Below are 23,046 nucleotides of genomic sequence, written 5' to 3'. Positions count from 1 at the left end.
AGCTAGCACTATCTTATTTAACCATTCATCCATTGCTTTTGATTACTTGTCTCTATCTATTTTTAGGCTATTGAACTATTTATCAATTACTTTAAGCTAACCGTTTAGAGAACTATGTGAACCATTCTCTATTTTAGCTATTTATCCATTACTTTTTAAGAATATTTTTGGGCATTTTAGTTGTACATTTTATTTCCATTTTATTTCCAAATTGTATATATTTTAAATATTGCTCGTGTAGTATTCTATTATTATTTCATGTATATTGTTTCCTATTATTTAATGTTTACTCTGTATGTGTGCTGTGTGTCTGATATTTTGCTGCTTCAACACCGTTATTTCCCATTTTTTTGGGATCAATAAAAATCTATCTATCCCTTTATTTGACAGGAGGAAAGGGGGAGAGAGGGGAATGACTGGAATCGAACCCTGGCCGTAGGGCCATAGATGGGGTGTGTACTAAACCAGATGAGCTACAGGGAGCCCCTTTATTCATTACTTTTAGCTAACTGTTAAGACTTCTCTTCATGCTTGCTTGTTTGCTTGCTAACCAGTTGTACTCTTGAAAATGGAAAAGTCAGATCTAGACAACTAGAGTTTAATTCACTGGAGCTTTTCCCATGTTGACCCCCACACTTAAAGGTGCACTATGAGTTCCTACATGGTTTCAGCACGATTTCATTTTTGTCTCAAATCGTAGGCATCTCTCCTTGATCCGCTAGCTGCCTGCCCCCTGAACACACTGTGAAAAAGCCCGGTGTCGGGAGACAACACAGGGGTCGTAAACATCAAACAAGCACTGGGGGCACAGGATAGGCACCAAAACACAACAAACCACTCCAGCCAATCACCGACAAGATGGTTGGGGGAGGGGGTGGGGTTAGTGACAGTTAGTCAGTCATGACAGTTACGGAAACATGGGGGGGAGGGGGCGAGCTTGTTCTGTTCTGTTGTTTGGAATTTACTTGGAACGTCAAAAGAAGTGACCATGCAGGAACTCATAGTGCACCTTTAAGAGCTGAGTAAAAACACAATCATAGACAAAAGATGCCAAATGGAAGCTAGAACATACTTACTGAGCTTGGACCCACCCAGAAGTTTTGTTGTTGCACAAACTTAACATTTTCATAAACTGCCTTGTTCCTCAACACCTAAAAAAAAAAAAAAAAAGCAAAAAAGCTGTATTACTAATATTTCTCAGTCATACATTTTCAGTGGAAATTCAACACAAAGTATCCACTATACCAATCTAATAATAAATGCTGTAAAATATACTTACAGAGTCGACAGTTTCATGTTGTGAGAAGCCCAGAGGGGCAATGCCGTAGATGGTGATAGCCAGAATGGTGACGAGCAAATGGACACATGTGATCCAGTAGGTAAAAAAAGGCCTAGGGTGAACAGAGGGACAATTCAGGCTCCGTTATCTGGGGCATTGGTAACAACTCTATTTAATTTAACATCAGAGGGAAGTCATCCTCCAAAGAACATGGAGGATGTTTACCTGTTATCGTCCATGTCCTCAATCTGCCTTTTGACAAAGCTGTCAATGCGCTTGCGGTACGTTCGGTTTGTGAGACGACCGACCATGCCAAGGCCGTACGGCCTCTTCTCTCGGGCAAACAGCTTCTTAACAGGAACCACTATCCTTTGTCCCCGCTGCTGATGGCTGCTGACGCTCACCACTTCCTGTTTGAGACGAACCTTGGGTTGGACCAGAGAACCGTCTTTTGCCTTCCGCCATCCTCGCTCTAAGGGCCTAGTTTGAGGAAGTGTCAGTCAGGTTAATATAATACAGTACAAAATATCAATAGACAGAAACTTCAGCGATGCAAAAGTTGTGAATTTGTCTCCTCACATCAGAGGTTCATGTGTGCATGTAAATAACACTGTAAACCCACAGCATGAGGTGACTCCTCTCCAATTCGTTCCTATCCAGCGCGCTTCCTGTGAGCTCGCTCTCGTCCAGCTGTTTGAGGTCGGCCTCTGATGGCGTCTCAAAAACTTCGTCAGCATAGCTGGACAACTCATCCTGCAGGCCGTCCTACAAAGATGAAAACTAAGTCAGTAAGAATTCAAAGCTGAAGAACTCAGAATATATTGTTTGAAAGAGGGCACAAAGGGTCCAGAGACGGTAAAAGCCAATACCCCAAAAAATAAAGTATTTAGTATGCATACCAGACTATATATCAAAAAAGTGTTTAAAACCAACATATAAGTGACTTGCCTACGAAACATTTTGTGAGTGCAGGCAATAGGACATTAAGAATGGCTTTTTGTGCTTCAAGCAAAAGTGGCAATAATTTTGTGCAAACATTTGTAATTATTTTTACGGCCTTTATTGGATAAGAGAGCTTAGACATGAAAGGGGGAATAACATGGAAAAAAAGGGCTGCGGGTCAGAACTGCATGCTCTACCAAGTGAGCTACCCAGGCACCCAAATATTTTGAATTTGATACTGTTATTTTAAAAGTTATCCTGGCAGTGGTGTGTGGAAGTGTGTCCACTGCTCACTCTGGTAAAGAAGGAAGTGTCGAGTTCATCAGGGAAGTCCACTGTGTCGTCTTCAAAGAAACTAGGGGGCATGAAACTCCGTCTGCGACGTCGCCCGTAGGTCCTGTCGGCTAATGTCCGACCCTAACAAACACAGTCATCGAACACCACAATAACACAATCACACAAACATCATCATTATTATCGTCAACAGACTGAAGTGCAATGATGCCTGACAGTTTATCTGGGGGGAATCCTCTCCTTAATGATAGAGTCTGATGGTTGTGTGTCAGTGGATTAGCTCTGCAACTCTGGAATATCCCGTTTCAGCAGATAGCTGAGCATTCGGTGTGTATTATCACGGACCATCTGCTACAGAGACCCTGTAACCCCCGACCAACACACACTAGCAGATACTCTCACTGAACATCCATTCATCCCTTTGTATGTGCGAGTCTTTAGAGAGTCATTACTGTAAAATATTCAGAGTTTAATCTGCAATAAGACAAGCTAAGCTCATATTTTATATAACATGCCTAAACACACACACACACACACACACACACACACACACACACACACACACACACACACAAACACATGGATATAGATAAAACCTATCCATTTATATGTGGAGGAGACAGGGACACATTAGACTATAAATGTGTTTACAAAAACATAAAATAATGGAGATTAAAGTGTGTGCATGATAACTTTGCCCACAATGGATTACAAATGCCTTTGTATTGCATAGTTATAGCTGGTCCCAGTGTGCGTTCACACTATGCAGAAAAGACAAAGTAATCTCAATTTCAGAACAACAGTGGCTGCCAGTGGCTTTGAAGTTTTAAAAAAAAGAGACAGGAGTTCGAAGTACAGATTTTGCAAAGCACAGAATATTTGGTGACTAAGCTTAAATCTAGGGCATAAAAATAAATAAATAAATAAACTTGAAAAATGAACACCTTCATTAGTGCTGCTGCAGCCTTGAGACTCATGACTGCGACAGACTCCCGCTTTCGTCGCCGTGGCAACCGGTTGAGGGCGGAGCGGGAGCTGGAAAAGGAGCAGAGGGAGGCGGTGCCGGGCGTGATGGGAGTTTGCGGGACACTGAAGCCATCTACCTCTTCCACCATACGGAAGGCACGACCCCGGGCCAGGGGGTCTACGATCTGCCCGCGCACACACACACACACACACACACACACACACACACACACACACACACGCACACACACATGCACACACGCATGCACACATACACTGTGTTGGTTCACCACAGTTTTTTCCATACTCAATTGTAAAGCCACATACAACAGTAAACACGCAGCGACAGAATAGTAAAAAGCAGGGATAACACAGATCTAAACTAGGGTTAGATTGATGTTCCAGCTTTCAGAAAGAAGCTTTTTTTTTTTTTTTAAAGAGAACCATGCTTAATTAGTAGGTTTAAGTAATATAGAATTGATATCAATATTAGACAATTAATACACATTATTGTTTACTTGTTAACTTATGCTTCAGAATAGCAGCAGACATTTGTCCACTCTGGATTCCCACCCTCACACAGTGCTGCTTTCTTAAACATTCAATAGGCTAGATGAGGACTACACTTCATTTGAAACAATTATATTTTAAAATGCTCACATCATACTTATTGTATTGTAATCTGACTGTAATCTGATTTATGTAGTCATGATAAAATTATTATAAAAAGTAATACGGTAAAAAGAAAGCCCAAGAGTTGAATTTGCACGTTACTTTAAAACAGCATTTTGGGGCTACTATAGCACTTCCTTATGCTAGAACGCTAAACAGAATTTTTAGAGAACACAAATATTATTTTGAGACTTATTTGTTTGTATACTGTAATATGCATTTCAAATGTCCGCAGAGTAAAATGCGTCACAATCAAAATTTGCACTAACAGTGCTGCAGTAGTTGTAATGCATGCCTGTGTAGTAGCATTGTGGGTTTTAGTGGACAGTTATTGTGGGAAATCATGCATGAATCTAAACAATTAAATAAGCTTTACGTTTCAGTCTTCAGCCATCAATTGAACCCTAGGCAAGATGACAAAGCAAAGAGGTTAAGCAAGTGCCGAAGGTCTAATGTGAAATAAAGAAATAGAGTGAAAAGGGGGAGGGAGAAAATGGGATAAAGGAAAAGGTCAATAAGCCTAATCTGTCCCTCTAACGTGGCCCTGGAGCTGGCCTACCCTCTGCATGCCATAGTGGTGGTGACTGGGGTGGTGGGGGGGGAGGTAGAGGGGAGGAGGGGTCTCAGTGCTGGCCTGGGAGAGGTTGTCCTGGCTGTGGAGCTCCATCTCCCTCATCACCTGCGGCTTCAGACCCCCGTACAGATGGCTGCAGTGCTGCAGGCTCTTCCTCCTCCATCGCTGGGTGCTGTCGCTGTCTTTGCTCACCCCAAACCAGTCAGCCGTACCCCTGCAGAGAGGACGGACTCTGGTTAGTAAATCAGTGAAAACTGAACATTCTAATGTATTTGATTGGACAGACGTCTGCCTTTGGCTGAGTATCGTTACAAATTTTCAATACCGGTACCGATTCCAATACCGTGACTTCGATACAGGTTCCTAAACAATACTTTTTTTCAATACCAGTTTTATAAAACAAATAGAAGTTACAACATTCCACATTACGGCACAAATCTTGTGCTGCTCTCTCCTGCTACGTGAGCCCCGTCTCGTGTGCGTAACGTAGAGTTTTTCCTGCGTGCCTCTAAGTCATGTAACAATAGACAGCCAATCACCAGCATTATTAGATCTTTGTAGAAGCATGCTGCATGCGTTATTATGGAACCCACGCAACTTCTAGGCAAGACCCTCCCTTTTACACGCTACTATTGGCCAGGCGTACATGCTTACGCAAGGTAACGGAACCCAATTTGTCCAGGTCCTATCTCCCTGACCAGTGGGCTATCCTAAACTTAACTACTCAAGGTCAATGCCTAACCCCAACCAATCGGGCTGCTACGTAGGGCGGGACTTGCCTAGAAGTTGCGTGGGATCCATAATAACGCATGCTGCATGCTTATTGGCTCACTTTTTTTGTCTTGTCGATTTTATTTTCTTGTAAATGAGTTTGTTATTTTAAAAAATGTGACAAGGGGGTGCCTTATATAAGCTGAAGCTTCTGACCCTACCCTTTGGTTACGACCAATAAATAAAAATTCATTCACTGACTCTGATGAGATTTACTCCTTAGGTATTGAAATTGGGTATTGAATGACGAGGCATTGTTTCGATACTTGATACTTTAGAGGCCTAAAAAGTTTTGAATTCGGTACCCAACCCTATTGCCCTGGGAGCTCTTTGTATAATTCAGGTAGCTATCAAAGAATACATAATTATAGGCTGTCTTACCATTGTATTGCTCTAAGGCAACAACCCTCAATAAACATATAGTTATTTTTGCAAGTCATGACAACAGGCTGAGCCGAGCCTTCGTGTCAACTATCAAAGAAAATGAAATAATAATAACCTTGCTGTCCTTGTTGTCTATTTCATTTTTTTGTATACAAAATCTGCTTCAGCCTTCAGAGAATCTCAGCCACACTAAATATTCTTTGACAGATTGAGCCGTACATCCTCCTGATTAGCAGAACAATATGCTGATTCCTTGCAGCTGGTTGTTGGGGATTAGTTGACTGGTTCATTTGTTGATTGCTCTCTTGTCTATGCCGTCTTTAAATGTGGAACCTCACCAGTCGTTGGCCAAAATGAACAAACATCTTTTTGAATGACTCTTTTTATTGTCCACTATGTACCGGGTCAGCTAGTCGAAGCAACGAAGCGAGTGCTTATGAATCCCCCAACTTTCCCACTCATACCGCCCCCATACTCGCTGCCTGCTATGATGGTGCAGTCACTCAAAACCTAGGAAGCGGGACAACCAATGAATGAACGGGAATTATTAAACGAGGACGTCAATAAGTGACTCGAGTCGAGACAGCCTGGCAGCTACTCGGTGAACGAGATCAAATGAGCAGTTCTCTGAACTAGGACTACTCAGTCAGTCAGTGACATTTCTCTAACACCGTATTGAGCTTACGTAGCCTACCTTCATACAGTTGGGATGCATTAAAATGAATATTTTATCTTTATTAATGTAAAGATATACATGATGACTGGTAATGCGTTGATGAGAAGTTTTGCGGCGCGGGCAGCACTAGCTGTCGAACGTGCAAGTACTACAACGTGTGTTAAGGAGAAACTGACTAATCATGTTTGGCAAAAAGTATCAAAACTCGAAAGGTTCGATACATTTACATGTATCAACTTGTCTGCCCATCACTAAATATTACACTTTCTCTTGTTTTGGTATTAAAAAGAAAGACTGAGTGGGACAAATGTGCAAAATTAGATTTATAACAATAAATCGGCTTGAACTTTATTTAGACAATGAAAGATCAAATATGGACCGGCATCAACAGCACATAGTGAGCAGGTCAGTTTATTAAACTAATGTCTCTTGTGCAACATATCAGACAAAGACATCATCATTGATTCAGCTCCCTTCTGTTATTTTTCTCTTTCTGTGTGTATGTGATCATGTGGACGCTGCCAACTCAGCTTAGACAGCCTGAATGAAAAATACTGTCTTGATCCTTACACGGCCTACTGCCCTCTGTTCAGTCAGCGGTAAAGAAGCAGATGTTGTCTGATAGTCCTGCAGTTCATAAACTGACTCGGCTGTGTGTGTGTTTTTCTAAATAAATGTGCATCCAGCATCCAAGTCCCCTTGAAACAGTGCCTGCGTGCCAGGCAGCGTGTTAACCGAGAGGTGGGAGGGGGAGGCCACACCGGGGGAACTGTTTGGAGAGCAGAACACTCAGTAATAAACACTCATCATCAAGAAAGACACCAGCTGGGGAAGCCTTTTAAGGCTGCACAGGGGCAGGGAGGGGGTTGACTGTTGTCCTTCCAGAGAGGAATGTCTTCGGTTTTGGAAAGCAGAGAGAGATTGGAGTCAGATGGTTGGGCCTCTGACAGAGTGAAGGCGGAGGATAGGAGGTCATAATGTGTAAATAAAACATTTGTTAAATACAGATAACAATCACGCTGAACACAACATCCACTACTGATGGTAAAACATGAAGCCAACGCCCGCCAACTTTGTGACTGTTTCAAAATAGATGACATTGTTTGTGTGTTTGTTTAGATAAGCGGGTGTTTGTCTGTGCGCACATGCAACGACAAGCACGCATGTCATATTCGCCAAAACAGAACCATAAATAAAGTTTTCACGACTGGTTGACGACAGCACAAATCCATCACCCATCAAAGATTAAAGCTAATGTGAAGCCACATGAATTAGCGTTCATATCCTCAAGGTAAGGCTGGTTACACATGGAGCAGCAATCTACTGCACGGTAATTATAGGCTTAGACAGCATTCATTTCATCAGGGAGAAAAGGCAGAGAGGAAAATCTACAGAAATACTATCACCGGAAAAATGGAGAGCAGAATAATAGAGAACATAACTATGATCACTGATGATAGGTTTTGAGTTTTCTCTCGTTTTACCTCCGAGTAACTACCTCTCCTTGGATCCACCAATGAGAGGTATTATTCACCACTGAACAAAAACCTGCAAGGACATAACCCAACTAACGTCTAAATGTATTTAAATACTATCCTGAAAAACAAAATTGATGAACTTCCAATTGCTTCTTCATACTTCTACTCAAGTTAATTCCAGAGGCAAATATTGTACTTTTTACTCCAATTTATTTACCTAACAGCTATGGTTCCGAGTTACTTTGCAGTTTCAGACAACTATATTAAGTAGTTAAAATTCGCTCCACCTTGACCAGCTTTAACAGCTTAACAGACAGTAAAGGCATACAGAGATATACAGTCAAATATACAATGTAACAATGACAGGGGCCATTCTGCTGCATAGGTACTTTTACTTGTGATAATTTAAGTACATTTCACAGTGCTAATACTAATATGTACCTATACTTTTTCTTTTAGAGTATTTTTACACTGTGGTATTGCTAATTTTACTGGTGTTTTGTTGGTGTTGAGTGGTATCAGTCTTCTCATGGTAAGCAAGCAAATATGCCTATTTTCAAAACTATTCCTTTAAGTATCTGAATACTACATTCCCGACTGGTAGAAGAGAGGGCCGGCAGTATTACATGCTATTATAAATCCCAGTTTATCATTGTTCAGTAAAACACAAGATTCACAGCTATTAAAATATGAGCCACCAGTCTCAGCTAAATCTTATATTCTATTTCAAGAAAACCGTAATCACTCTGCAATAAATGAAAAACATCAACAAGGGCTTTGTTGAAATTGACTGAGAACTCACCTGTCCAGAGAGCTCCCTTCCAGGGTCTGGGTCATACCTGAGGGGGGGAGGGACTGTGGAGCTGTATATCCTCCATCATAAGCATCACAAACATACTGTCCCCACTTACCCCAGGACCTGTATTAAACCCTGATCCGCTGAATGCAAAATGATCCTCTGCAGATCACACATACAGCGATCCATAAGGGGATTTCCCAATATCCAGGCCAGCAGTACCTTGCCACACTAGCTGTTACGCAAAGAGAGGATGATCACAACATGTCCAGACTCCGTGTAACATCCCTGTCCGGCTCAGTGAGCTCCTGGTTAATCAAAAGTCAGAGGAAAGCCGGTGTTGATTTCCCCGGTCAGACGGGAATCAGATCTCTACACCGTGATGTAAAGAGGACTTCCAGTCTTCCAACCAGCTGGAATTGCTCATTTAACGCTATAATGAGCGGGAGGATTTTACATTTTCTGACCCTGTGTCACCACCAGCACACAACTAAAAGTTCCCATACGCCTGTGTGTGTGTGTGTGTGTGTGTGTGTGTGTGTGTGTGTGTGTGTGTGTGTGTGTGTGTGTGTGAGAGAATGTGTCTGGCAGGCCTCCCAGTATCCCTCCTCGAGAATTTTTGCGTAAAAGGATGTGACTAACTGGGCAAAAAAGACAGCAGCTCTGGTCCTTGTCGAACTAAAATAACCCCCCCCTCTCCATTCAGAGCCCCAAAGATCACTTTCAATGTGGCCCTTCACTCTCTTTCTCTGCGTGCACCAGTTCCACACCAGCACTCCACAGGAAATGGGAGATTAGTAGGAGTGAGAGAAAAAAGATGGGACATCATACACATTAGCAGGGAGGAGAGACAGAGGGAGGGCACTGAGACATGCCTGGACATGACACACACACACACACACACACACACACACACACACACACACACACCAGTACCACAAAGGTTTACCTTGAACCCCACCTTGCTTTGCACAGCGATATATTCGTGTCAGCAGTTTAAAAAAAAAATCCAATGGAGCATGTGAACCTTACTTTAAACACCTATCATTACGAGCATCAGCGTGACTGAGACAAATGATTAACTCTGTGGTCTGATCTGTCAAAATGAATGGCTCCTCAACATGAAAAATGACTCATAAGGAGCTTTTTTTCTGTTTTCCGCCAGATCAACAAACATCAGGGTGTCCTCCTTAGTTTCCCTACAAGCCAAAAGTTTGCAGCAAATCACCCTCTGACATGCACTTTGTTTGAAGAGTAAAGATTTATACCGTATTTGTGCACTCTTTTGAGGAGGTAATTCATCTATCCTCCTGTGTAAACACACACACACACACACACACACACACACACACACACACACACACACAAACACACAAACTTTCTCTGAATCCGATTAATTCTCTCATAAACATCAAACGCATTAGTTCAGTTTCTCTCTCGCATACACACATATAAAGGCTAGTAGAACCTCGGCATGATAAAGTTAAGACATTAAGACACTCCTTTGAAGACAGTGTCTCTAGGTTTTAGTCTTGGCTCCCGTGTTCCAACATTTACATTGAATTAAAAGCTTTGATGTGGCCCACATGCTGTGTTAGGCACATTGATAGTGCGTATGAGTAATTGTGTTATTTTGTCTGCCTCAAACCATGTGGTCCTGTGCGCCACCTGGACTGATACTGATACACTGTGTGTGTGAGCGAGCTTCCTGTATGTGTCATAGTCTGTTTTCAAAGCGTCACATCTGTGGCACAAAGAGACTACAACAGGCTAAAGGGACTTTTGTGCAAAACTCAGTCAATACAGACATTAAGGGGAAAAGAAATTGTAAAGAAAACTGTATTTTTAAACAGTTTAAGGTGTATTTACTTTTCCTCAACCTGCCTTGGGCACAGCAGAAACAAGCCGTAAACATTGACATATAACCTTCTAAGTCAAAATGGCCAACTTAAACTGTTGACTATTTACACATCAAGCAGATATGAAGCACATTCAGAATTGTTTCTGGGTACTTGATGAAATTTAAATCCAATATTCCAATAAGTCCAATAAATTTAAATCTCCACCAAATACTTGGCTCTTTAGCTGCTAAGTGCTCAATCTACAGAGAAATGTACACAGGCCATATTCAAAAACGGTGCCTTTAAACGAGCCATCATGACTTCCGTGCGGTTGTGATGCCACAACTATACTATACTGTATATTAGAGCTGGGTGATATGGAGAAAATCAAATATCACAATATTTTTGATGAAATATATCGATATCGCAGTGATATTGTAGGGTTGACTATTGGTGCGTTCACAAAATATTAACACAATGATATTTTTGATAAATAATCATCAGTATATCAATCCATATATGTGGATATAATGACTAAGTGGTTAAAAGCAAATAATAGAACAGCTTAAACAGTCTGGTAAGTTCAGAAAATGACATCACTTTACTGTAATGCAGCCTCTAAAACCAGGAAAAGACAACACTTATAACGATATCCAAAAGGTAAGAAAATTTTAGATGATATCAAGCCTCATATATCAATATTGATATAATATCGATATAGCCCAGCCCTACTATATATTTAGGTAGAAAGTGCTGCTACAGTGGCGTTACAGTCATTCCCTGGATGCAATGACGGTGCAGAGACTCCGAGAGCGCAGAGTGGAAGACCCAGAAATGCTGATTAATCAGAGCAGACTGGGCTTTTCGGGAGGGGGGCTTTAAATAGGCGCTAAAACTGAGCGTTTTAGTCAGATGGTGAGTACAGATATATTTAAGACAGACAGTATGAGAAAAATAATGTTGCTTTAACATTAAAGCATATAAACATGTTCTAGTTGAAACCCATAATACAAGTATGAACCTGACAACAATCACAATGTGTCCGCTTGTATAAAAATGTTGCTTATAGCTGCTTTAAAGTTGGACCATATTTCCAGTTGAAAATGTGGTCAGTTAAATGCCACCACACAACCAAAAAAGCCCAGAGATGTGAGCTTGTATACATTTACATTAGCTGTTTTGGCCAGTGCTTAAGTACATTTTATTCCCTTTTAGGTTTTTGGGTGTTTTTCCTTACATATTGTAGGTGCATTTTGATGGCTGGAATATATTTATTTTATTACCATAACATCCAGTTTTCCCCTTTAACTTCCCATTAAGTAGCTTTAAGGTTGGAAAAATCATCTTAGTCCACTCTGTCCGACAACATTATATATATATTGTCTCATTTGACCTCTTCATTGAAGCAGTATTTAGTGTACTGAAAAATGCAAAGTGAAGACTAGTGCACCATTCCATCCATATCACATATTTGATATTTTTTAATAACTTCTGGCTCGTCACTAGAATTTAAAATAAAGTGCTGTGGGTTAAAAATGACTGGCCCACCACTTAGTCAACATTGCCATTCAACTGGTGGTTAAAGAATTTGTGACAGCTCCAGGTTAGGCCAAAAATAATTTTAACAACATACTGTTTCAACTAGAAACATCAGTACCAAAACAGAAAACCTTCAAACTGTTATCAGCTCCCTCCCTCCCTGCTCCACCTCTCCTGTACCTGATGATCTGTTTGGGTATAGATGAACGCCGTCGGGTCAGTATTTTGGGGACGCAGGACCGCCTTCGGATGGTTGACACCCTCCTGGGCCCCCTCTTGCCCTTTGGGGGAACTGTGTTGAGCCGCTCAAAGCGCACCCTTTTCTCACTTTACGCACAGTGCAGCATGTAGAGAAGAGGACAGGGAGGCAGTAGGGGAAAGCCAAAAGATGAAGGAAGAAGAAAGCAAAATCAAAGAAAAAGGACAGGAGAGAAGAAAAGAGAGCTAAATTAATTTGTGTTAAATCAGAAAGGAGGCTGCAGCTTAAAATAGTTTTGTTAAAGATTTATTAAGATTAGAAAGTATATGACAGGCTGAAGTCATAGGGAATTAGCAGCTGGAGGAAATCAGCAGAGAGGAATGAAGAGAGCCTCTTATGAATGTGTGTGTGTGTGTGTGTGTGTGTGTGTGTGTGTGTGTGCGTGTGTGCGTGCATGTCTTACCTCTTGATGGACTGTGTAAAGGAGGGCAATCTCTCCAGAGGAGGTCTGAGGTAGTTGTTGGAAGTTTCCAAGGCAGCGATGCATGTCTGGGGGTTTTCACCTGGCATGCTGACACTGCGCAGGCGCTTTACTGGCTGCAACACACACACACACACACACACACACACACACACACGCACACACACACACACACACACACACGCACACGCAAACACACACGCACAGATGATGCCCTCTGTGCCAAGTTATGTTAATGTGAAAAGTCTGAGAAAAGGAAAAGCTTTTTGTCAAAACTGAGAATGCTTTCATGCTTACAAAGTTTTAGTTACAAACCAAATTTTACAATTCCATGAATTCAAGATTATGCATTGCTTCTGTTGGACTCCCTCCAGATTGTTCAGACTTGGTTTGAAAGACACACCAAATTGTTGGAAATGTAAGACAGTGGACGGCCAATTACTTCATGTCCTGTGATAAGGTCCAGGAATTTTGGACTGGGATACATGTTAACCTATGTCAGATTGCAGGGAAACAGGTTCCATTCAGCCCAAGATTATTTGTTCTGGGAGATGGGTTAATCCTAAACGGGATAGATAAGCACATAAAAAGGTGGGTCCAAACTAGCTTAATGATGATGCCAGATTGTTTTAAGAGGATGGAGGAATGAAGGGGTGCCAGCAATCTAAGAGTGGGCTTGCAAAATGGCTAGGGTGGTGGGGTTTGAAAAGATGTTTTTTTTAGGGCTGTCAATCGATTAAAAAATGTAATCTAATTAATTACATACTCTGTGATTAATTAATCGAAATTAATCGCATACATAATTAACGGTGCCTGAACCGATACTTTTTAAGAAAGTAAAAAAAGAAAAGAAAAAAAAGGGTACTAAACAACAGTCGGTGACATTAAAGAACGGCTTGTTTATTGCTAAGGCCATATGGTCAAAATTAAATGATTTAATAATAATGTATAACAATAACAATAACTAATTTCACTAGTAAATTGCTGTTGAACGACAAAAACAACCACCAGATGGTAAAGGACATTTACAATAACTTCAAATGCACCACGAGGCTGTAGTTTACCAGTTTCATTGAACACACCGTCTGTGGTGTTTCTCCGACGGCAGCTGCAGATTGTTACATCCCGGTGTTGAATCCTCTACAGTAAAACACAGTCAAACTTTACACCGTTTAGCGTTAGCTGTCAGCATTTTAACCGTTTTTAATCCAGCTACTAGCTAGCGGTAGGCTAACGTTAGCTGCTGTTGAGTATTGTGTTAACTAGCGTCACATGCAGCGGGGTTTGTGTTTCCTGTAACGTCTGTTTCAGAGCAGCAGAGAGAAGCGCAGACATATCAGTGGCACCAGATTTTTGTCTGTTTGCAAACGTCAATATGGAATGGATTAATCTGCGTTAATTTTTTTAACGCGTTATTTTGACAGCCCTAATTTTCTTTTTTTTTACCTGGGTGAGTGTGTCGTCCGGCGTCAGCTGTATGGTTGGGATGTCCAGTTTTAGCCATGGTGGCTTTTTCCTCTGCAGGCTGCTGTTCCTGCTGGCGGGCTCATCCATGCTCGCTAGCTCCCCCTATGCCTGCCAGCTGGACATCACAAACAGAGGAAAATGGGACTGTAGGACAACTCACACAGTCAGAATACATTTCACAGAGACGTGATGGGCAAAATGACTCCAACCATCAAAAGCCAAACAACTGACCAGCTTGAGTAATTACAGACACTGGACAGAGTGAGCAACAGTAATCTCCGTCGCTCCACTTTGTTGGCTCAGACAGATCAGCATGGAGGCAAAATGCCCAAATAAACAAACTGCTTGAATCCAAACGTTTAAAGGTACGAGTCTGCCAGCCGCCCTCGGCATCTTTTCCAAATAACCTGCATAACAAGGCAGAGTGACTGGTAAAACTAACTGCTCTGACATGACAACAGGAACGAAGCAGTCACATCAGTATGAGCTGCCATATACCCACAGCTGGTGTTTCACAGCATGAGCCAATGGGTAAATAAAATGTGGATTGAGCCAAATGTGCTGTGACTCAATAAGATATAAGACAAAGAAAAAAGTCGATCATTTCACAATGTGGAAATTAAATAATAAATCTAATTTCATTTAATTTAATATCAATCCAGGTGGAATTAATACATGTAAAAAGCACCAGCGCTGCATTGACATGTGTTTGGTCTCACTCAAAAATGACAAGTCCTGTCTGCTATAATTCATGTTGAATAATCTCACAGAGACGATCAGCATGTCAGACTGTCTCCTGTGTTTTGGCGTTTTTCCACTGCATGGTACCTGCTCGACTCGCCTCGACTCTACTCGCCTTTTTTGGTTTTCCATTACGAAAAAAAGTCTTACTCTTTCCTGCCAACAGGTACTTTATTTTAGTATCACCTCCGTCGAGGTTCCAAGCGAGCTGAGCCGATACCAAAAGAATCACGTGAAAACCTGCAGACTACTGATTGGTCAGAGAGAATCGTCACTAATCATCATTGCTTAGCGACAGATGGGGGTGTCCTGAACAAACCCGCCATTTTTAAATAGTTTAGCCAGCTGTGTTTTTTTTTTTTTTGCTGCCTCCAGGTTCTTTTGAAACAAAATTTGTCTTCTGGCAACAGCCACATGCCGAGAATCAAAAACAACACACCTTCCACGTTCTGTGTGTGTGTCGCCTTAGCTCACGGCAGTTTCCTGCGGCGTTGCTATGTCGACCAGCCACGCTCGCCTCAGGCATGAGGCGGTACTAAATCTGCAATGGAAAATGGAGGACGGGGCACCGCAGCAGAGTCGAGCCGAGTAGAGTAGAGTTCCATGCAATGCAAAAACACCTTTTGACAGCCTAGTTTAAGACTTCTCTGCTCCATGTGAGGCTCGAACTCACAACCTCGGCATCACTCTGCTGGTTACTGTCTTATAAGTACTGCGCGCTGACCGATTGCGCCACTAGAGCCTGTGTAATGAGACTAATTAGGGGTAGGGCTGCACAATGGAAGGAAAAAACGTTGAATATCGCGATAACGTGTTACTTGCGAAAAAATAAAAAAAATATTAGCGTGTAGTCAGTTCTGCGTTTCTGCTACTTTCAGTATTTTGCTTAAATTCAACAAATTGCTTGTTGAATTTAAAACAAATGACAGGAAATAATTAATAACATTCTTTTATTGAACAAATTAAACGTTGAATTGAATATAAAAGGCACCACTAAAAAAGAATGACAGTTACATTTTAAAGTGCAGTTTTCTACTGATATTTTCTTTCAACTAACATAAAAAGTCTCTGACTGTCTTTTGCGATATGTTGCAGCCTTGTGCAATGGGTTTATTGCGACAGCTGATATCCCGATGACGATAAAAAAAATTATATATTGTGCAGCCTTAATTAAAGGTAACTTGTGAAGGGCGTCTTTAGCACCACAAGATGGCATCAGGATTCTCAAAGGTAAGGCTCTCTTCTTACACTCAGACACACACACATAAAGTATGTCCTCAATGAACAGAGACAGGCAGAAGAGAACGGGATGCTAGTACTCACTGATGAGTTTGCTCATATCCTCTACAGACAGACTATCTACAAGTATAAGTGGTCTGAGTGTAGCGAGCCACCTACTAACAGACAAAGAGAGCCTGATAGATCGAACAACTGAGCTACACACACAGAGGGAAAGCCCAGAATAATAGGCCAAAGCCTCCACTCATCCTGTTGTTTACTGGTTAATGGGTCTATGGGTAAAGGAAAGCATTTGGAGAGAGAAAGGGGTTTTCCTGCTCAACCATTTCAGTGGAAGTATAAACGAGACATCTCTCCATCTCTGTAACAGCCAGCGAGCAGACCAGTGCAAATGAGGCAGTTTGCAGTGACATCTTTTAATATGAAGTGTCAACACAAACAATAATCATTTCTTTTCCCATGGGGTTATGCATTTTACTGTAAAGCTGCTGAGCTGGTCAGGTGAAGCACAAACTCAAAACCTCAGCACCTTTCTGCTTCTTACTGGTGCCACATAGCAACAATAGCACTTTATCATGCACCGAATAGCTCCTTGCCTAATTGTATTATGTGCTGAGGCTTTGGAATTCACCAGCACAAACAAAACCTCTCTTTTGATGACCAACACCAAGTCAAATTGACCGTTACCTCTCCGTTCTCACACGGCACACAATGCTGCTTAGAAAGATCATGGGGGCACATTTACCACTTGGAATTCATGGTAAATTTTGAAACAATGGGTCATTGACTTTAGTAAGCTAGATGCATAAGCCTGAGTCACAAGGCAAAGTGTCGCCATGGACACTGAACTTGAACCTGTGCTCGTCTGGAGGGCTGTACTTTCCAAATCTGGTGGTTGTTTAGCCTTTTCCAGAAAACAGCATAGCCCAGCTTTAATAGACCAATTGTTTGTTCTCTAAAAGATAGTTGCTCCAGGTGAGGCTCAAACTCACAGCATCACTCTGCTGGCTACTGTCTTATAAGTACTGCACGCTGACCAACTGCACCACTGGAGCCTCTGCAGGCTGCCAGATTAAGTAGTTTCTTTTGAAGAAAAAAACACAAAGCTAACGGTGGCACATTTAGCACTTGGAATTCATGGTGATTTTTATAACAATGGATCACTGACTTTAGCCAGAGTCTAGACACAGAAGCCTGCGTCACAAGGCAGAGTGATACCAACAATATTGAACTTGTCCAGTTTAACTCCATACAATAGATGATTTGTGCCTATTGATCCTCCAGTCGTTCCATAAGTGCATAAATCTCCCAGGGGCTTTATCCTGAATGGTCAATGTTTTTCCTTGTATTTATTCATTAAAGCAGGGGGTACAGTTTGGTCTTCCTCAACAATGACAAAGTTGGATTCTAATGGCGCTTTTCCATTACGTGGTACCTGCTTGACTCGCCTCGACTCTACTCGCCTTTTTTGGTTTTCCATTACGAAAAAAAGTCCCTGGTACCTGCTAACAGGTACTTTTTTTAGTACCACCTCAGTCGAGGTTCCAAGCGAGCTGAGCCGATACCAAAAGGTGACGTGAAAGCGACAGACGGGGGTGTCCTGAACAAACCCGCCATTTTTAAATAGTTTAGCCAGCGGTGTTTTTTTTTTTGCTGCCTCCAGCTTCATTTGAAACAAAATGTGTCTTCTGGCTGTGGCAACAACAACACACCTTCCACGTTCTGTGTGTGTGTCGCGTTAGGTCACGGCAGTTTACTGCGGCGCCGCTATGACGACCAGCCACGCTGAGGCGGTACTAAAATCTGCAATGGAAAATGGACGCACAGTGAGGCGAGTCAAGCCCGTACCATGTAATGGAAAAACGCCATAATTCATTCTCATATCTGAGTATCTCCTGGGATTGACAGTCCAGGTTAAAACTTTTCTGCTCCAGGTGAGGATTGAACTCACAACCTCGGCATCACTCTGCTGGTTACTGTCTTATAAGTACCGCGCGCTGACCGATTGCGCCACTGGAGCCTCTGTAGGGGAGCAGCTTTGGTGGTTTCTTTTGGAGGGCAGTCATGCATCTTTAGCACCACAAGATGGCGTTAGGATTCTCAAAGGTAAGGCTCTCTTCTTACACTAAGACACACACACATACAGTATGTCCTCAATGAACAGAGACAAGCAGGAGAAAAAAGGGATGCTAGTACTCGCTGATGAGTTTCCTCACATCCTTCTATGTGAGGGTCTATGGGTAAAGGAAAGCATTTGGAGAGATAAAGGGATTTTCCTGCTTAACCATTTCAGTGGAAGTATAAACAAGACATCTCTGTGAAAGCCAGCAAGCAGACCAGTGCAAATGAGGCAGTTTGCAGTGACGTCTTTTAAGGGATGCAGTGATAGCACTTTTTTTATGATCAAGTACAAGTACAACTACTTACATTTGGGTACGTGCCGATATGAGTACCGATACGAGTACTTAATAATCCCTCTGGGGTCCGAGGGTGTTTTCAGACACACAGATGATTTTGGCCTTCTCTGATATTGTTGTCAATTAGAACAAAGCAGTATTTTCACAGTACCATGCCTTTATTTCTATTCAAAGCTCAGTGCCTGGGCCAGGACATTTCCCCGGGCTAGTGTGAATAAAATAAATCATATAATTCCTAATATCAAAATACTGAGTGAAGTTTAGAAAGAATGAAGAACGCAAAGTCCGATGACGTTATTCACGTGCATATTAAGTACCCATGTGGATTTACCGATCCAGTGGAGAGGATGGTGTGTTTACGCCAGCAGCTAAGTTCACGAGATTTTGTCCAAAATGTAAAGACTTGTGGCAAACTATAACAGTTAAAACAGTTAGACTACACACCCAGAGCTTTCGTTTCAGCCTGTTTGTGTCAAAAAAAGAGCTATTTACAGAGTAGCACTGTGGTTGTTAAAACAGCGCTGTGTAGAAACCGCATGCAGTCGGAGCAGATTGAATATCACTTTCTTCATGTTTATGCCCGTTAAGCTGATGCAAGACATTGGGTTAACACTGCTACTATATCAGTGGTGAAGTTTACGGGCAAAAGGCTGCTGATGTGCTTTTTTCACAAAGCAGCTTGGGAAACACGGTTTCTGTGATGTGGTGACGGCTGGAAAGCTCTCGGCTCCAGTACACTGAGGAGACATCGAAACCCAGTATTATTAACGACAATGGCTGGTCGACAAGTGCAATCATGCATTGGGCAAGAATTGGCCAAAAATCTCCAAAGGGATGGCATTGCTCCTTTTCCGTCGCCTACACCTGCTTGATGGACAAGTTACTGTCACATTGCTATGAGGTGGTATTGGGTGTGGTAGTATCGGAGTAATTTTATGACTACAAGGACGAGTACATGCTCACGGCATCGGACCGATAATTCGTTCTCATATCTGAGTACCTCCTGGGATTGACAGTCCAGGTTAAAACTTTCCTGCTCCAGGTGAGGCTTGAACTCACAACCTCGGCATCACTCTGCTGGTTACTGTCTTATAAGTACCGCGCGCTGACCGATTGCGCCACTGGAGCCTCTGTAGGGCAGCAGCAGCTTTAGTGGTTTCTTTTGGAGGGCAGTCATGCATCTTTAGCACCACAAGATGGCATTAGGATTCTCAAAGGGAAGGCTCTCTTCTTACACTAAGACACCACTCACACACACATACATTATGCCCTCAATGAACAGAGACAGGCAGGAGAAAAAAGGGATATTAGTACTCGCTGATGAGGGTCTATGGGTAAAGGAAAGCATTTGGAGAGAGAAAGGGGTTGTCCTGCTTAACCATTTCAGTGGAAGTATAAACGAGACATCTCTACAAGAGTACATGCGCACGGCATCGGACCGATACCCGATACTGGCATCGGTATCGGTGCATACATCTTTTAATATGAAGTGTCAACACAAACAATAATCATTTCTTTTCCCATGGGGTTATGCATTTTACTGTAAAGCTGCTGAGCTGGTCAGGTGAAGCACAAACTCAAAACCTCAGCACCTTTCTGCTTCTTACTGGTGCCACATAGCAACAATAGCACTTTATCATGCACCGAATAACTCTTCACCTAATTGTATTACAGTTTTTGCCGATTGCTTACACACTGAAATCAATTATCAAAACCTTACACTCAAGGAGCAAAACATTGGCCCAGATGTGCACCACTATAAGCACAATGTCAGCCTCACACTGTTTGCAAAACACTAAACACACTTGTATACATTAGACACAGAACCTTATCATGATGTCACTTCCTTGCAATTCCAAAGCACTGACTGTCAAATTACCACAACTATGAGCCAATCTGTGAAACACAGCCATCAGGTGCGCAAACACATGATTGCTTACAGTTTTTTTCTGATTGCTTAAGCACTATTTTGAAAGCAGGGACCGGTTTTTCAGATACAATACACACAATTAGCACAATCACACACACAATTAGCAGAACACCTCAGACCCTTTGCAAAATGAAACACTCTTTATAACACTAATTTATAAAAAGCATATGATGTTATATGACTTAATTCAGTTTGAACCAGTTACACACTGCTGTTGCTAACCTAAAACACTTTTAGCAATTCTACTTCTCAGTGATTTGAGTACTGTAAATGAAGTACACAGAGAAAGTGCAAATATACAATAAGCTCACCAAACACTACACAAGACCAATGCTGCAGACTGAGGAAAATACAATTCATTTCTCTCCATATACCCAAATCAGTCAACATGTCAACATGGAGAATCCCAACAAAACATGTCCCAGTTTTCATGATACAGTACTACAGTAGTGTGCGTAACACCTAGCTCAGCAAATAACAGACAAACTTAATATGCTGTATCCAGTACAGGTTACAATTACAGTAAAAAAAAAAAAGATCTGAAAACAAACTGAAAATACAGTACAGAAAATACTAGACTTACCTGCTGCATTTTGATAGTGCTTAAACCTGATTGGTGCATCTACAATTAAGCAATCATGCGTTTGTGCACCTGATGTGTGACTGTGCTGTGTTTCACAGGTTGGCTCATAGTTGTGGTAATTTTGTCAGTGCTTTGGAATTAATCATGAACAAAGTAATTAATTCAGTAAATGATTTCTCTTGAAGGCAAAGTAGGTATCATTAACTAGGCAAAAGGAATAATGGTCTACCTCTATTAAAGGCCTGTAGAAGTGGATAAAGGCCTTCATTGGTTACAGCATGTCTGCTTCTCTCTATCATCCATCTATAAACTTGGTCTTTTCCAAAAATGTATTACCCTCATTCACTTTACTAAAATGACATTTAGTGTGAAAAAAATGTGTCTGTGCTGCAGCTCAGCTTCAGACAACATGAGTAGTTCTTTGGGTTGTAACTCAGGCCGAGGGGAAGTCATTGAGCAGGAATGGAGCGACTATTACTGGATAATAGGACATCTGCATGGGGCTCTGAAGAGACGTAATGAGCGGCCACCAACCAGGAGCTGCTTTACATCTCAGCTGTGAATCATTCTGTCAGTCATTGATGGGAGTGAAATTACTGGCTGCCACTCTCTTTCCATAAAGCCATCAGCCGAACAATAATCTCCTCCATCATACGTGGTGCTGGAGCCGATATTCAAACTTCTGGCCAAAGCCAAGTCTAATGAGCTGAAAGATATTCAACACCGGCAGCTGGATCACTCCTTCATACATACTGGCTCGGACAGAACGGGATGTGCTTCCAAATGTCCACACACACACACACACACACACACACACACACACACACACACACACACACACACAGAAAATAATAATAATAACTACATTATTAAGGGAAAAATCCCCCTTTGGTTACTCTCATTTGTCAAATGCAATCAGTTTGGGTGCCTATTTTGCACTAAATTATATCATTTTCTTTTCTGGTGTATCAGTTCTCACGCAAACGGCTTGTCTATTTAGCTAGTGATCTCCTACATTTCCCAGAAAGCGGTGCACAATGCCTACAGAACAGGTGTGAACTTGTGGCTCTCAGCGAAAGGTAGGTGTTGGGACAAATCAAAAGTGTGATTACTCAGCTATATATGGGAGTAGTGGCACACAGCAAGAGCACATGCAGCTTAACAAAGATGTCATCATGGCTTGTTCCTGACATACTGATCTCCTGAGGTTACTAGGGGTGTGGACGTTTGTATTTTTCTCTCCTACAATTTGACACTGAATTTAAAATTAGAGTCTCATACTGGATCGCTTTATTCTTACGGTAGACAAAATCTTTTTAGCTTCCTGCAGTTCATCACTTTCTATATAAAACAGGTGTAAGTCCCCAATATAGGCAATATTGTCCTGAAATGTCAAATGACAACTGTTGGATGGATTGCCATGAAATTTGGTACAGGCATTCATGTTCCCAATAGGATGAATCCTAATAATTTTGTTGATCCTTTACATTTTTCCTCTATTGCCACCATCATTACCTCCCCCAAAGCGGTTATGTTTTCGACTGGGGTCGTCTAATGGTTTGGCTGTCTGTCAGCAGTATTACGGAAAAACTACTAGCCTAATTTTCATGAAACATGGTGTAAAGGGTGTAGCATGGGCTAAGGAATAACTTTTTAGCGCAAATCTGAATCACGGGGTGGATACGCTAATTATTTTTCACTTTTGTTAACATTGCGAGATGAGGTGTCGGAATAATCGTAAAGATAAGTTCCGAATGGAATAATTCACACTGCATTT

At 41.7% G+C, this 23,046-nt stretch overlaps 1 protein-coding gene and 2 non-coding genes across 3 annotated transcripts in view; all 3 read right to left on the bottom strand.

Moving 5' to 3' along the window:
- rhbdf1b (rhomboid 5 homolog 1b (Drosophila)) overlaps positions 1 to 23,046 on the bottom strand; it is a 50,533-nt gene that overhangs the window by 5,699 nt on the left and 21,788 nt on the right. Inside the window, exons 2-11 of the mRNA XM_078278443.1 lie at positions 14,339 to 14,474; positions 12,875 to 13,008; positions 12,393 to 12,539; positions 4,713 to 4,941; positions 3,460 to 3,666; positions 2,516 to 2,638; positions 1,902 to 2,044; positions 1,505 to 1,759; positions 1,280 to 1,391; positions 1,077 to 1,151 (exon numbers count right to left, since the gene is read on the bottom strand). Coding sequence (XP_078134569.1) covers positions 1,077 to 1,151; positions 1,280 to 1,391; positions 1,505 to 1,759; positions 1,902 to 2,044; positions 2,516 to 2,638; positions 3,460 to 3,666; positions 4,713 to 4,941; positions 12,393 to 12,539; positions 12,875 to 13,008; positions 14,339 to 14,446 — 1,533 coding nt within the window. The 5' untranslated portion in view covers positions 14,447 to 14,474. The remainder of the gene's footprint in view (positions 1 to 1,076; positions 1,152 to 1,279; positions 1,392 to 1,504; positions 1,760 to 1,901; positions 2,045 to 2,515; positions 2,639 to 3,459; positions 3,667 to 4,712; positions 4,942 to 12,392; positions 12,540 to 12,874; positions 13,009 to 14,338; positions 14,475 to 23,046) is intronic.
- On the bottom strand, positions 18,266 to 18,359 carry trnai-uau (transfer RNA isoleucine (anticodon UAU)). The gene is made up of 2 exons: positions 18,322 to 18,359; positions 18,266 to 18,301 (listed from the first exon to the last, which is right to left on the bottom strand). It is a non-coding gene; the product is annotated as a tRNA-Ile (tRNA).
- On the bottom strand, positions 19,791 to 19,884 carry trnai-uau (transfer RNA isoleucine (anticodon UAU)). Its single transcript has 2 exons — positions 19,847 to 19,884; positions 19,791 to 19,826 (listed from the first exon to the last, which is right to left on the bottom strand). It is a non-coding gene; the product is annotated as a tRNA-Ile (tRNA).

The sequence above is a fragment of the Sander vitreus genome, chromosome 21 (genome assembly GCF_031162955.1).
Source record: "Sander vitreus isolate 19-12246 chromosome 21, sanVit1, whole genome shotgun sequence".
NCBI lineage: Eukaryota > Metazoa > Chordata > Actinopteri > Perciformes > Percidae > Sander > Sander vitreus.
The sequence above is the reverse complement of the archived record's forward strand: the minus strand, read 5'-3'. Positions and strand labels throughout refer to the sequence as shown.